Here is a 15,616-nt window from a genome sequence, read left to right as displayed (position 1 = left end):
TTATCGTCCGTTTTTAGGCTGATATTTTGACCAGAATTCTGTTTTTCAGTTAGCTAGCTTATGGAGCGGTAAGTTAGCCTCTGCACAGTATCGCCAGAATGAGAAGAACAAGAAAACCTCTCGTTACTCCGACACATTATTCCAAGATGGCTACCCCCACTGCTAGCCTTGTAGTCACACCATTTAAATAGCCTAAATTAGCAACTTTACACATAGGGGGTGTATAAAAAAAAATAATTTTTTTTTAGTGTTTTTTGATATCTCGGACTCAAAATTAAAACTAGGGGGACGATGTTTTTCCAACACAGCCTGAGCGGCTATTTACAGTCTGAGCGGCTGTGTCGCTTCATTGTGGTCAACTTTGGTACTGCACCAATGTACAAGAAAATTATTTTTGAATTTTTGTTATTTTTGTGTTAGACAGCCATATCCTCTATATTTTCTTCTGTAGTTTGGCATTTTTCAGCAACCGTTTAGGACAACAAAGAATAAATAAAATATTTAGTATTTCCTTCACAATAGACATTTATCTATTCTATTCTTATTGTCTTATTTGTGTTCTTAATACAAATAAGATTTTAGAGGGTTTCTAATTGTATTAGGGGAACTTGGACTCTTGGGCCTTGCTATTTTTTTTAAAATCCTGGAGACGGCCCTGCAAGGAGAGGCAGTACTGGAGTCCAGAATCCAGTTCTTGAAATACAGCCATGGCTTAGCTCACACTCAAAAACATTGGTGGCTCTTTAACTCCGTCCACTACAACTAGATTTATGGTGCCATGATATCTTTGACTTTGAGAAAGGTTTATATAACATATGACTCTAATCTGTTTTCAGGGCTTAAGGGCCCTTTTCTGTCTTGGTGATCAAGCAGGTAAACTCAGTTGACTGCTGCACTCACTGTAAGTCACTCTGTTCCAAAATACAAAAAGATGCAAACATGTTTTTATATCCTGACGTGAAATGTTATGACAACATGCAAATAAGTGAGAATTGAGTGTTCCTTACTATCCGAGGACACTCCTCAGTGATGGGTCCGCTGCAGGCCTGCACACATGCTGCCCTTGGGAAGGAGGCATCATAAACCCCTGGCCAAGGACTCACAGGTCTCGGGGGCTTCCAGCGGTAAGCCCCAACAGGGGGATCTGCATATGGTATTCCATAAAATATATGGGCCTTATCCACCGTAACCCCCTTGATCTGGCCGTCTTTGGTTAACACCACAGGTCCAGGAGCTCCATTTGTATCCTGATTGACTGGTTTGTCCTTGGTTTGCTCTGTGATTGAGAGGACCTCAGGGCGCCTCAGCTCCTTGAGGGAGTTTATCTCAAAGTCTCTGTTGATGATGAACGGCTCGTCTCTCACCAGCAGCCCGGGGTAGATACTTCTCAGAAAGCTGACAAGGTCGATGTCATCATCATTTTTCGTCGCCTCTCCAGAGGCCAGCACTAAACTTAGTGTGCACAGCAGCAGCAAACAGTGCCAGCTCTCCATATTGCGTTAGAACACTCTTATACTTCCCCAGACCCTGCTGCTCAGATCATGATTTGACTTGAATTATGGTACGGCAGAGGTAGAAAAGTTGCAGCCCCCACAAGCCTGCAGCCTGAAACTCCCCACAGACTGTGCGTACTTGTGACTCCAATTTGGCTGCTTGCTTGTTAAGATTTATCAGACAAAAGCTGCTCTGTCTGATTGCTGAGTGGCGTCCAGTAGACCCTGAACAGCTGGACACAGACTCTGTGATGCAGGACCACTAATAGAGGACGAGTCGTCTTTCCTTTGCTTAATGTAATCACAAAGTCCCACGCAGAAGGTAAATCGGGGTAAAAGGACAGGAAGGAAGGAACAAAGTCATTGTTACATTTTTGTTACATCAATTTCTTACATTTCAGATTCATCAATTACTGATTATTAATTAAAGCAAAACTATTTATTTGTGTACTTCTAAATTGCAGATAGTGGACTGCACCTTTCATTAAGGTGCATACTGCCACCTACAGGCCTTCTGCAGCACAACATGCAGTAGTGATTCTCATGGGGGCCCAACATAATTGTTAGGGGTGATGATGGGGCACATGCACACAGAAAGAAAAAAATGTCACACAGAATCTGCAGTTTTCTTGTGAAACACTCGATACATTTAGACTGTAGAAAACCTTTAAAAAACTTGAGCAATCTGAGAGGGAAAAACTGCTCACAACTTATGCTCACACTGAAACTGTGAGAGGACAAAAGAAGCTTTGGTGAGGGTGATCCATCCTCACCACTTTCACAATATCACAAAATAAGTAAGAAGCTGTAGTTTGCTACTTTGTAACACATTGTGCCGTATTGTCACTGAACTTGTAATGTATTCCTACCTGAATATATCATCTTATTGTGTGTGTTTACTTGTTATGCGGGGTACCACTTTGAAAGCAGTGTATAGCGTCTTCCCATTATCAGGGTTACCTTGGCTCGGGTTAGGACATTACAAACTTTAATGGAAAGCCTGCCTTATAAACAGTGGGTAGGGAGTTTGAAAGACATTCAGCAAACAGGGAATCTGCATTATAGTAAATGATGTTATTTAATATGTGTTTCACAAGTCTCCCAACTTTATGGGGGTGAAATACTAAATTGCTGGATCATCTTTTTTTGTTTTTACATATTTTGGGTTTTTTTAACCTTTCCAGTGGAACAGAACCGTGAGGTTATGTGGCATGTGCTGTAACCATTGTGCTGAGGCGCTCTGTGGAATATCCCTTTAATCTCCAGTTTTTATTCATAGACAATTTGCTAAAGTTTTAGGAGGCTGATGAAAAGCTTCTTTTTAGGCAAAATGTATTAAAATGAGTAAATAAATGTTGTGTCTTGCACTTTGTTCTAATTGCAATTTGCATTTTATTACTGTGTGACTCTATATCCAATTTAGACATAAAATATATTTTTCTCATCAGAAATTCAGTGTCTTAGTTAACATACACATTTTAGTCAAAGTTTTCTCTTAGTCATGTTACTCTGACACATTCACTATTCATGTACTAAAAAGATGCTAAAAACTGTCCTGTTACTTTTTGTCCAGCTGCAAAAATGCAAAATCTTCCATTTAGAAACCATGTAAAAAAAAAACCATAAAATAAAATGAACTGAGATTGAAAATTTCACATTTTGAATAATTAAACGTGCGTCATTAGATACATGGGAAATGTTTTAACAGTTAAATAAAGCGTATTTTTGTCTTAGCCAACCTAACCTCAGCCACAGCCCTGATTATTAACATTAGTTAAAGATAAAGCAAGTACATTTTACTAGCCTATTCATAATGAAAGTAAACATAAACCCCTGCATAAGATCGCCACAGTAATTCTGAAAGGAGTCGGTATTAGTATTTAAGAATGTATGATATGGCCCGCCAATAAGAAATCAAAGGATTTCCAGGAATCTGAGCAGGTGCGTGAAGGCAGCACACAGCTGTCACTCATTAGGACTGTCCTTTCCAGCCAAGCGTTGACGCTAGTAAACACAATATGCTGTCTTTGGCTGGAATTACAAAGAAAAGGTCAGTAACTAAGTATCCACAGTGGGTTTTATATCACATATCTCACTCGAATTCAGCGGATAAATCATCGTTTACCTCTTCAGGAACTCTTTGGAGTTGTCGTTCATCTTTTTCATACTGGTGCCTCACACCATATCGCTTGGTGAGTAGCAGACTGCACCCGACATATCACGGAGTTACCCACAACTTTCTACATTTGGAGATATTGTAAAAAGGTTTTTCCTCCAGGTTACTGCGACGATATTTCCTTCTCAATATGCTGGATGAGCAAGGACGATGCTCTGGAGAGGTAAACACAGGAAAGACACGTTTTTGTCTCTCTTTCCCACTGTGGTTAGTTAATTATGCCTGATTAAGTGCACCATCTGCTCTATGAAGAGCGCCTCTCGCCAAACTCCATTTAAAAAAAACCCCATTTAGTGTTTCTCTGCTAACCTGGCAAATCTGGACCGAAGATTTTCCTTAACTGGAAGCAAGGGACCCAGCCAGGCATGAAATCCAAGTGCAGCTGTACTGGCCCCACAGAATGCCTCATCCTGCTATCCAGCGAGCTAAACACCTCCACACAAAGAGTGCTTTGATGTGAAACTGAAATACAAACACATACAGCAGTAAGGGGAAGGTGTTTGAGTACCACAAATGCATTACAAACTGATGCAACACGTAGCTACTACAAAGTCATTAATTATGGATGTATAGTAGTTTGCAGTTAGCATACAAGGTAAGTATTATTATTATTATTATTATTATTATTATTATTATTAAGTGAAAGCATGGACTTAAAGAAACAGTTGCATAGAGACTTAACAAACAACATAGCTGTGAACTAACATTATCCATCTCACATTTAACACTAAATAACTCCACATTCATATATTTTACTTCCTACTTACAATGAATGCCTTCAAAGGGCTAACAAGGAGGAACAGACTATTACTTCCTGCCTGTCCGTTCGCTCCGTATCAAATGGTTCCAAAATAAAAGCCTAATTTTCAAAATAAAGTATCTGGATACACAACTATGCCAGAACAGTAGCCTACACAGTGGTAAATGTATGGGATGTCCACATACTTCTGGCCACTCAGTGCATCAGAAGGGTATCAAATTGAAGAGTTAAAAAAAGTGGCATTAAACTGGTAGATTTATTTAGATGTGGAATGGCCTTCTTTTTAAGATGAGTGTGTTTAAGGGCTTTATTATTTTCCATCCTTTTTAGGCAAAATGGAAACCTATGGCTGAATGGTACAGCACTAAAATCCATCAGGAAGGTGGGTAAAGTGACCTCCTTGGCGGTGTCTCCAGCTGTAGAAAACAAGCTAACACTTCAGTATGGAGACTCTGCTCTGACATGGACTGTAAGAATCAACCCATGTAAGCATTTTCCTTTTTTTTTTTTTTTATTTCCACCCACTAAGAACCAATAGTTGTTAAATGTTAAGGGAATTTTGTTTATCTAAGATACAAAGTTCACTCAAGTCAGAGGCCGGCAGAAACCCGTACAGCAACCAACAATTGCCACCGAGGTAATAATCTCATATGTAACAACTGTTTGGATTTTATGCACAGTCCATCTCGCTTTTGCCTACTCTGATTATCCCTCGTTCTTTCCTCAGAGCTTCCTGGAGTTGATGAATCCCACTGAGGTGTTTGCGTGTGAAAGTGGCACATTATTCTTCCACCAGGATGAAAACTTCTTCCTTGCAGTCGGTGAGATTATCTGCTTCCTGTGTGTGTGCTAAGTGTGTTCTTGTCTTTGAACTTACACGTTGACCTTCCTTTAGTTTTTTTAATTTCGGGCAGGGTTTGGTGTAACACTGCCTCTACTGCAGGTTTTGATCAAAGGTTAGTTTAAACTGTGCAGACGATGTGCAGACGATGTACAGATTCGCCCAGGTTTTCAGGATCTAGAGAAATATTCATGGCATGGACAGAGGGTGGCATGGAGACTTTTAAGCAGCGGCAAAAATCATATGCTGATTTACTCACAAACAATCACACATATCAATATTTGATTGGAAAAGCCCCCAACTTAAGATATTTGAACTCAAAAACATTATATTTTTTATGCCATCCCTTTAGATCTGCCCCTGCAGGTTTTAGAACCTGAGACTTTAGAGTTGGGTCAGATGTCTGCCAGCAGCAGCCACTTAAGTTAGCATTAAGACTGGAAACAGCTAGCCTGGCTCTGTCCCAAGGTAGCAAAGTCTGCTTACCCACACTTTTAAAGCTCGTTGTTTTGTTTAAACCAATGTCTAAAAATGATCAGACCTCGTGGTAATGAGAAGAATCCAGGAAGTCACTGCTCACAGCCAAGAAAAAGTCCCGCCCAAAACCCTTTTGTCTTTTTTATACTTTAGTACGGTGATTCCTGCGATTTTAGCGTTTATGCTAAGCTAACCTAAGGGTTGCTGACCCCTTGCTTCATTATGATCTTCTCATCTAACTCTCAGCAAGAAAGCAAACAACCATAATTGCCAAACTATAAAACAGGCCAACTGTAACAGAAGTACTGTTGACATTTTTGCAAGTAAATATGTTTATAATTTATGGTTTAATAATGCTTTAAAATACTGTTTTTGTTGACTGAAACTGTCTCTTCCTAGGCCACACTATTCGTCTCCCTGTCAAGCTCGGGTCCAGGTCTCCGTCCATGTTGCTGGTCTCCTGGGTAGGGAAGCTCCCAGCTGTCGGCAGCAGCCACACCACGGCCCTGTACCACAGCAAACTGGGCTCCTATAACACTCTCAGCATGGACACTACCACCAACAACCACTACCGCTTCACATCTCTGGACTCCTGCAGGCCCTATGTGGCCTGTGTGGAGATTGCAGGCACTCACTCCTTCACCTGCCTCTCTTCTATCACCGGTATGGAGTGCTGGTTTGATGGATTAACAGACATGCACAAATGATGGGCAGCAAAACAGAGATTAAAAAACATATTCCTTACTTACCTCTAGTGCTCTCTGGTCAGGCAGATACTTTTGGTTTTATTTTTCCAAGTTTTGAGATATCCATCTGACACTTCCTTCACCGCCCCAATACAATGGAGGTGAATGGAATTGTGTTCATGGTGCAAAAACCATCGAAATGTTTGACACAGAGCCAGAAGATGATTTAAAAGGCTTGTTGGTGCAAACCAATTTAAAGAATATCATATAAGACAAAAAACAAAACATAAAAAGTTCCCATTGGAGAGGCTGGGACCTGCAAATATTTACCATCATCCTGGAGAAATTGCCATCAAATTTGTTACTGATTGATTTTCTGATTAATAGACAAAAATAATAGAATTCTTTGTTTCAGCTCTTGTCTTATCATGTATCATGTGTCTACAAGCTGATTTTCATATCATGGTTACAGTACATTGCTTAGTAAAGTAATTAGCAACTGTCCAGTTCACCATACTTAAAAGGTGGTGATATATTAAAGTTGTGTTTACAGCTTGTTTCTGCTACCCTCAAGTGGCCAAAAGAAACTGTTAATGAGGGTTTAAGGAGGCTTTACCAATTGTTAGTTATCCTTTTTCCTCCAGACCCAGACATTCCCAAGGACTTTGAGGTGACATTTTGGAACAGCAGCAGCATATCTTTGGCCTGGAACTACCCTGAGAACCGCAAGTTCTCCCTCTTCCTCCTCACCGCCTTCTACCTCAACGGAACAGACCACGTCATAAAGGAGGTGCCCCTGTGGCACAAGAAGGACAACTTATTGTTCATCTTGTCCGGCCTGCAGCCCTGCACCAGGGTTAAGTTTGGCCTGCAGGCAGTTTGTCAGGCAGGGATGGAGTACAGCAAGATGGTCCTGAACGATGGAAACACTGGTAAGTTCTGCACGAGTGGATGAACTGACTAAATTAACCATTTCTGTGTTTGTCCACCTGACCCCTCCATAGAACACAGTATTGAAACGATACTTAACGTAAGTATTTTGCAGTTACTCATTTACAGTGTTTTCGTTTTGACCACAGATACACAATAGCTGTACAATATATTACTTTACAGGCAATGTATCTACTGTTAGTTTGTTTTAGTGTTTAAGTCTTTCTCCTACAAATGAAAATTAGAAATGATAAGCAATAAAACACACCGTTCCTCAATTCAGTACACTCAAGGCTAATCTAAGGGTTAGCTTGATATTGCTTTCTAACTCACATTACTGGGTGTGTTCACTGACCTGATAAGTCTGCTTTTATTGTGCTACTCTTACACAAAGTAAGCATCTGCCATTACCTTGTAATTATCTCTTATTTAGCAAGTGGTTGCTCAGCAGAAGTTACATACCGTAGTCTAACAATGAAGAGCTGCCAATGAACTGACCACAAGCTGCACAGAAAATGCCTCTTACATTTGAAAGAGCAGTGATAATTGCAGCAGAGAAGAGAATGTGCTGTACACAGGAATAGCATATGAAAATGTATATCTCTATTTTGTATTTTGGTTAGACAGGTCATAGACAACCACGGTGATTCGTTCTTGTCTTGTCTTTGCTGAGTTCTGAACTGACTTATGAAGAGTCCTTTAGAAAAGACAACATAATCTCCTCTCTGCTCCTCAGTTCACTCCAGCATCGAGGCCTTGTGTCAGACATCATTTGGCCCAAACAATTACACTCTGAGCTGGCAAGTGAGGAACACCTCGTCCATCGCCACGTTCAGAGTCTACCACGAGGGGGTGCTGCAGGGCACCACGCTCATCACCAAGTACACCGTGCGGGGGCTGCTGCCATGCCAGCAGTACCAGGCCACGGTGGAGGCGCTGTGTGGAGACGGAGTGCTCATGAGTGCCAAGACGGTCACAGCACACACAGGTAATGTATAAAGTGGTAAGAAGACAATACAGACTGGTCCCACACATGCTACTGTTAATGTGCATCATCTCATTAACAAAGCTGGACAAAGTGATGAGATAGCTGAACCTGCAGTAAAATGCTTTCTTGTCCACCCCAATCCCATCAGTCCCTGAGAAGGTAAGCTTGTGTTTGTGTGGTATTCATCAACTGAGGAGTTGACTATAAAGGGTCTGTTAGACATGACTCAAATTACTCCTGGGTGACTTTGATTCAATAAAGGATGAAAATAAGGACAGACTGTGGATTATGGTTCCTGTTAGATTTAGTTGAAATCTAAAAGGAAAGTGCACAACTCATTTTCCTCTAAAAACAAGGTCATATCTGATACGAAATGTACCAAACATCGAATGGAATTAATCTAGTATTCAGAAATGATCCCAAAAATAAACAATAGGGCAGAGGAGGGCAGCTAGATTAAAGCATCAATGTGATATTCGGCTCATTCAAGATGAACTGCACCTCGCCCAAATAGTAGACATGATCAGAAGTGGTGACAAAAACTTGCAGTCAAGTCGCCAACAGCCCTTAAAGAATATACAGGAAGTCACATAACTACTTGCATCCTCTTAGATCCATCTGTAGGCTACCTGTAGTTTGCAGACCACATTTGCATATATAAATAAACTTTGATCAGGTGACAGCCTGGCTCTATAAACTGTCCTCCTCGATCTTATTCAGTTACCTATTCAAAGGCTGTACTTTGGTTTGTGTTTTCCTGCCTCCATAACTAGCTATTTGTCAAACCAACCCTTACATTTGACCCTTTATCAGGAAAAGAATGGTAACATTTCTTTTTTGGTTTCTCAAAAAGGAAAGGAGGTGAGTTGAAAGTTGAACTTTACTAGAAATCTATATGAACATTGGAAGAGTCTGAACTGTTGTTTGTCTTTGTTAGTGATGTTAGATTCAGTTAGAACAGAGCTATGAAACATTAAATCATTTATTATTATTAATATTATTATTATTATTATTAATATTATTATATTTGCTCACTACATCTTAGCCTTTCTTATCCTCAGTTGTGTAAAAAAACTACAGGTTATGAACTTCTTTTTCAAATAGAAAAATGAGATATCAGTTATCGGTATCAACTATGGGAAGCAGCTTATTATTGGTTATTGTATCAAAATGAATAGGAAATCCATATTGTGCATCCCTACGATCTATCTTTGTCTATATATGGCCTGATCTATCTCTGTGCACATTGTGTGTATCCAGGACCTCACGGCGTGTCTGAGCTCAGGTATCGCTCTAACGACTCCACCGCCCTGTGGATGCCCAGCACCACGCACCACCCAGCGATGGCCTTTTTATATGTACTATCCCTGGAGAACGGCACCACCCTACAGAAAAGCCGGGTGACTGACACAGAGCTGCATCTCCCGGGGCTGGAGGAAGGAAAGACCTACGCTCTCGATGTGTGGGAGGAATGTGACGGACAGTGGGAGTCGGAACATTCTCATGTGTGTTTCGAGGCAGCTAATTCATCCTTAGAGTTCTTTGTGAGGGCTGTTGGACATGCTCTGGACCAAGGTCAGTCTGACTTTTGTAGCTATGCTTTTGGTTTTAGTGCCACTGACTACCACAGTGCCATTGATGACCACATTTTATGATGGTGTTGAACCAGCAGCCTGTTATTCTGACATAACAAATGAAAATAGTGATATCAAGAAAGCTTGAATAGAAGAAAGTCATTTTTCTTCAGTGCAGGCCTAAATCTGATTGATTTATTTGGTTTGTTAATTATCTTTCATGATAAACCCATCCATTTTTGTGGCTTCTGTAGAGCTGGAGTTTGAAATTTCCAGCATGGGTCTCACAATGATCGTGCCGTGGTCACTGCCTGAGGATCTGCAGGATGACGTGTCAGAACCAAGAGCTACAATGGGGAAGATTTTCAAAGATAGGGTGGGAGAAAATTCAGTGTTTACATCAGTAAATCAGTTTTCATCCTAATTGTATACACTGTATACTAGCATGACTAGTGCTAGAACATAGGAGATTTTCTGATTCACAATACATGAGGTGAACCTGCACCCATGTGTAGTTCTTGTATAGATTTGTGTGTGTGGTGTGTGTGCGCTTCAGCTGCAGGAGCTGTTGAAAGACTTTGATCAGCCAGCCCGCATTGAGCTGGACACCGTTGAACCTGCAGATGAGCCAGACAGAACGGAGATTCTGTTTATGTCTTTTGATGCATCCAATACTGAAGAAGACGTGCCCCTGCCTGTTGAAGATCAGCTGGATTACATTCGCTCCCTGAATACAACCAACATCACAGTGAAAGATGGCGTCATTCACTGGGACGGTAGGTGATGGTGATGGGGAAAATAATTTTATAGAGTTCAAACTAAAAATCTTGTGCTTTATCTGATTGGACAGGTCCAGATCTGTGTGCTTCCTCCAGCCAAACTCCGTGTCCCCGTAACTCTCTGTGCATCAACACTCTGGGCTCCTACACCTGTGTGTGCCAACATGGCTACTACGATGTGAGCTCCGTCTTCGAGCCTCCTGTGGCTTCACATCCAGTCTGTGATGGTAAACTTTCTAAAATTACTTATCATATCCAATTAGACACATGTTGCCATTTCACAGGTGAAAGGTCAGTTTAAATAAGAATGTGGCTTTAGCATTCAGTTTCGATAGCTGTTGCTTTTTTAAAATAACAACAAACATTTCTTCCTCTGTGTTATCAGAGTGTAATTGTGGCTCCTCACTTTGTTTCTGACCCTTGTTGTGAACCAGAAAAAGGTCTTTTCAGCCAGTGTCTGGGTAAACTGGTGACTGGTGGAATAGCAAAACCCTACCTGACTGCTCTCGTGGGGGGAAAGGTTGATGTGAAGCTGAACGACGGGCGGTGCGCTGTGGATGAGAGGGGGATGTTCTACTTCTTCCGCGCCTCACGAAAAGCCTCCGAATGTGGAACCGAGAGGCGGGTAAGTGACTCAAAGAGGTGTTAAAAAAACACTTCTTTACTAAGTGATGTACAGATTCCGTGCACTACTTACCACTTAAAATAAGCCTAAGTATGCTCTAAATTGCCCAGGATTCAGAAGCGCTCCCAATCACTATATGTTCCATACTCTGTAGCGAGTGCGCGTGAACAACAGTGAGTGAGACATCCATTTATCCTCACAACCACCAACGTTAGAAGCCACTAAAGAGCAAACAATGGGGAAGAAACTGTCAGCCTCCATCTGTCATCTATTGGTCTCATTCATTGGAAAATCTTCAGATCTTCTGCCTTCAAATCCATAGCTGCATTACTGACTTCACAGGTTTCTTAATACATACAGCTATTACTTATGGTGTGACTACAATAGCCCTCACCTTTATATTTGTAATAAAAAGTTTATATTTTTCTGGTATTCCAAAGCATAATCAGAACCATTTGAGATCACCTCTAGTGTTGGGAGTCAATAAGTGTGGCTTACAGGTAGGAATGCTAGTTGTTGCTGCCCTCTGGTGGTCAGGAGTATTAAAGCTGCAGTAGGTAACATTTTTATAAACTTTTTTGTCATATTTGGGAATAAGACTAAACAATCAATTATCTCTCCTTGCTCTGATGGGTTATTCTCATTCAGACGTGGTACAAATGCTCAAGAACCAGCAGGAGCCGGAAGTACCTAATATTTTCCCAGATTATCTGTTTTATGTGCTACTGTCAGTATATAGTCCGTTTCAGCAAATGACTTTTTTTTTTTTATAAAAGTCACCTACTGCAGCATTACAGTAAAATATTAAATTTGTTAGCTGTGTGTATAAATAAGTGCATTGAAGCAGACATAGATGTAACTTAGAAGTTAATTTCCCTAGTAACACATTACAAAAGAAGTCTTTGCAGTAATTGGTAAAGTAATTGAATTACTTTTGAGAGAAGTAACTACTAACAGGAACTAATTACTAAATTCTAGGTAGGATTGCGTCTCTGATATACTGTAACTTTTTCCTAGAGCCATTAAGGTTAAAGTAGTGTCACCATATAACAATATATCTGAATAATTAGGTGTTTAAAAATGGTTAAAAAAAAGGGCACTGTGCTGGCTTTTTTATTGGCAACAGATGCCAAAGTGCATCAGTTACCTTAATCCATTGTGCCCTTTTGATATATGTTGTGTTTGTGATTGTCCAGGTCAACAAAACCCACATTGAGTTCCAAAACACCCTGACTGTGACCTTGACCAAAGAGCAAACCATCAGCCGACGGGATCTAAAAGTCGTCTTGAAGTGTGTCTACCCACGACATTATGTTCGCAACACTCAAGTCAGCGTGGACGTGGCGTGGTGAGAGAAACATCCTCACATTTTGTCTCTTGGCCTGATTTAAAAAAATAAATAAATAAAAAGTCAGAAACATCTAAAAGCATAATTTCTTTTGTTGTAGGCTCTCCTCCCTCTCCCTGGTGGAGTTTAGTTCATCGCTGCAGCTGGGCCTGAGCATGACCCTGTTCACTGACAGCTCATACACCCACAGCCACAGGGATGCCATAGCCCTGGAGCTTGAGGACACCCTGTTCTTCCAGGTAGCCCTGCAGACCAACAACTCTCTGGCTTCAGACGTGCTCCTGCAGGTGGAGTCATGCTGGGCCACCGAGAGCACCGACCCACAGGACACAGTCCAGGGGGTTCTTCTTCAGGATGGGTAGGTGAAAATGTGACTCTGATGGACTGACTTGTTATTTTCATTTCTTGATGCAGTTGCAGGTTAAAATCAGTATTTGTTGCTTTTGTAAATGTGCACTTGTTTCGGATGCATCATAAAATTCTCAGCTTTACCTCCACCTGTGGTTGTTGGTCCCCCTTTCCTCTGAATGTAGCTCTGTGCCCAGATTCTTTCTGGGTGGTCTATATGCCTCTATGCAGGGGAGGAAACTAATAACATTTATAATGTAGCTTTGAGGCTTCCGTCCTAACTTTCTCTATCTTAATAACTAAGATAAATGTTAAATGGAGCTAAGCTATAATGTGGTAACCCAAAGCTCAAGTGGAAATATTCAAGTGTCTTTACAGTGTGTAATAAATGTTATCCTCTCTTGTCCCCAGCTGTCCTGTTGACCCCACATTCCACTGGCTCTCTGTTAACGGCCGGGAACAGAGAAGCAGATTTTCCATTCAGATGTTCACCATGCCCAAAGGGTTGCCCATCTACATCCACTGCCTGGCCAACATATGTGGACATGATGAAGACTGTGCAAAGGTAAACTGAAGGGTCTGTTGAGATAGACCTGCTCATGTTTTGGATCAATTACCTGTTGACCTATTTTCTTCCTGCCACTGGCCAATGCCAGGTACTGGTCTCTGCACCGCTGTGTAATACTACCTTCCTCAGCCTGTAATGTTGCCATGGAAGTTTCCAGATGTAAGACCTGCTGTCTGATGTGGGGCTGACATCAGTGGTGTAGTGGTACACAGGTATACTGTGCACACCCACCTCTAGCAGGAGGATGTACCACATATATCCCTAAAACCAGCAGGAGCAAGGTGGACAGTAAATCTGGCACCTGCTACACATGCTAACGTGCCGAGTTCAAATATCAACAATCTGTCTCCAGAATCGTTGACTCCACCTTTTTAAGTAGTGCAAAAGCATTATACGCTAAATGTTCTTAAAGGATCACAATTAAATGTACTCATAACTAGGACTGTCCTGAATACCATTTTGTGGCTTTGAAGCATCGGTGAGAATGACCCATGAATATTCTGAGCCTCAACAGGGGTGGGTGGGTGTTTGAATCCTCATTAAACGGTCCCTACCAGCTCCCTAGTACAAAGTCTGTGTCCGGAGAATTCACAGTGAACAAGTGGGCGTGTTGATGAGGTTCCATGGAGTATAGCTGCGTCATACTCGTAGGCAGGTACATCTAAATACATGTAGTTTGGATCAGTGTGTGAACTATACCATGGCTTTCAAGGGAGCTCACTTTTTTTTAGGGAATAAGGGCAATTCAGTGTGCAGTTGTTTTCGCTGATCTTTGAGTCAAAGTGCGTGAAGTTTAGGCTATTGCACTTCCACACTTCGATGGTGATGGCAATAATCATTTATTAAAGTAAATTAGGGATGAATCACCCTCATGCATGAGTCATACATTAATAATGGCCTTATACGCATAATCCATGATGATGAAGATACAGAAAAATAGAAATGCTTGGCAAAACAGCATACAGTATTCTCAATATTCTAGAGACCCCCAAAATTTTACAGAACAAGTTTTCAGGGGAGCTCATGTGTTATTAAGACGAGCCAAGCACAAACTGCCTAAGATGGATGATTTCAGGTGAGAGGGCAACAATGTCCAGAGATATGAGGAGAATGATGCACTCTGAAAAGGTTCATGAGGCATGGATGCAAAGCAAGCACCTTTTGCCATCCGTGGGTAACGGTCCGCATTTAGTCTCCACAACTTTAGACGTCCGGGATCAGGTTTTGACTTTTTTTGTTTTTTTGTTTCTAAAATCTCATCATATGTTTTTTTTTTGTGAAATCTTACCTTTTGTAAGTAAAGCTGTAAATGAATGTAGAGACCATCACCATAAAAATCACCAACTGACCCTGGTTTTGTAATAGAATTGCCCCAGCCAGCAGCGCAGCAAGAGGTCAGTGAGCCAGATGGACCAAAGGAGGAAACAAGCTGCTGTTGTCTCTGCTGGACCTCTGGTGGTCAACAAGAGGGGGGAGTCGGGAGTCCCACCGTCTTACTGTGAGTTAAGTCAAGGAAACTGAGCAGATGCTCAGTGCAGAATACTTAAACGTACTGTTACATGATCAGTGCACAGGATGTTTTCAGGGGTAAGGTTTAATACTTAATACTTCAATTAGAAAAAGAGGAGCTGCATCACCGGTCCTAACTGCAACTGATTATGTATGTTACAATCTGAATGCTTTAAATAAAGACTTTTGTATATTTTAGTTTTATTCGTTATATAGAAATGATTGACTACTGTATACTGATAAAAACCAATCTATCTCTTACAGTTTGTTTGAACTTGTGGGGTTTATTAACTTTAACGTACAGTTCAATGTGAGAATGCATGTGTGCACTCTGAATAGAATTAATATAATCCTTGTGTCCACCTCTTTGCAGGGACAGAGCACATGACAATGATCTCCATTGTAGCCGGATCTGTAGGCTTTTTGGGACTAACCGTTCTCTCAGTGAGTGCAACTAAAGCAATCATGACTTACTATGAACAACTACGGCGCCAATAAAATGTTTGGAACACCA

The 15,616-nt window shown here is 41.1% G+C and overlaps 2 protein-coding genes across 9 annotated transcripts in view; one reads left to right on the top strand and one right to left on the bottom strand.

Annotated features, from left to right (window-relative positions):
• LOC127359276 (cAMP-regulated D2 protein) overlaps positions 1–4,519 on the bottom strand; it is a 22,190-nt gene extending 17,671 nt beyond the window's left edge. The window contains exons 1-3 of one of the 5 annotated variants that reach the window (XM_051393185.1): positions 4,437–4,519; positions 3,979–4,131; positions 1,008–1,784 (exon numbers count right to left, since the gene is read on the bottom strand). In XM_051393185.1, coding sequence (XP_051249145.1) covers positions 1,008–1,493 — 486 coding nt within the window. In that variant the 5' untranslated portion in view covers positions 1,494–1,784; positions 3,979–4,131; positions 4,437–4,519. Of the gene's footprint in view, positions 1–1,007; positions 1,785–1,971; positions 3,525–3,618; positions 3,767–3,978; positions 4,132–4,436 lie in introns of those variants that run through there. The other 4 variants (XM_051393190.1, XM_051393188.1, XM_051393186.1 and 1 more) reach the window with 4 other exon arrangements.
• LOC127359275 (uncharacterized) lies at positions 3,446–15,616 on the top strand. Of its 4 annotated transcripts, none has more exons than XM_051393182.1 (19): positions 3,446–3,543; positions 3,627–3,685; positions 3,772–3,832; positions 4,760–4,914; positions 5,002–5,066; positions 5,157–5,250; positions 6,147–6,410; positions 7,078–7,365; positions 8,100–8,351; positions 9,612–9,926; positions 10,180–10,301; positions 10,488–10,701; positions 10,776–10,931; positions 11,139–11,329; positions 12,526–12,677; positions 12,778–13,035; positions 13,437–13,590; positions 14,959–15,091; positions 15,476–15,616. In XM_051393182.1, the coding sequence occupies exons 1-19, from the start codon at positions 3,512–3,514 to the stop codon at positions 15,598–15,600; spliced, it is 3,090 nt and encodes a 1,029-aa protein (XP_051249142.1). In that variant the 5' UTR covers positions 3,446–3,511; the 3' UTR covers positions 15,601–15,616. The 4 variants fall into 4 exon arrangements, with proteins under 4 accessions (XP_051249142.1, XP_051249141.1, XP_051249143.1 ...); XM_051393181.1 differs by having other exon boundaries at positions 10,482–10,701; XM_051393183.1 differs by lacking the exons at positions 3,446–3,543; positions 3,772–3,832 and having other exon boundaries at positions 3,631–3,685; positions 10,482–10,701.

Source organism: Dicentrarchus labrax, unplaced genomic scaffold (assembly GCF_905237075.1).
Source record: "Dicentrarchus labrax unplaced genomic scaffold, dlabrax2021, whole genome shotgun sequence".
Lineage (NCBI taxonomy): Eukaryota > Metazoa > Chordata > Actinopteri > Moronidae > Dicentrarchus > Dicentrarchus labrax.
Note: the sequence above shows the minus strand (reverse complement) of the source record. Positions and strands in the feature narration are given on the sequence as shown.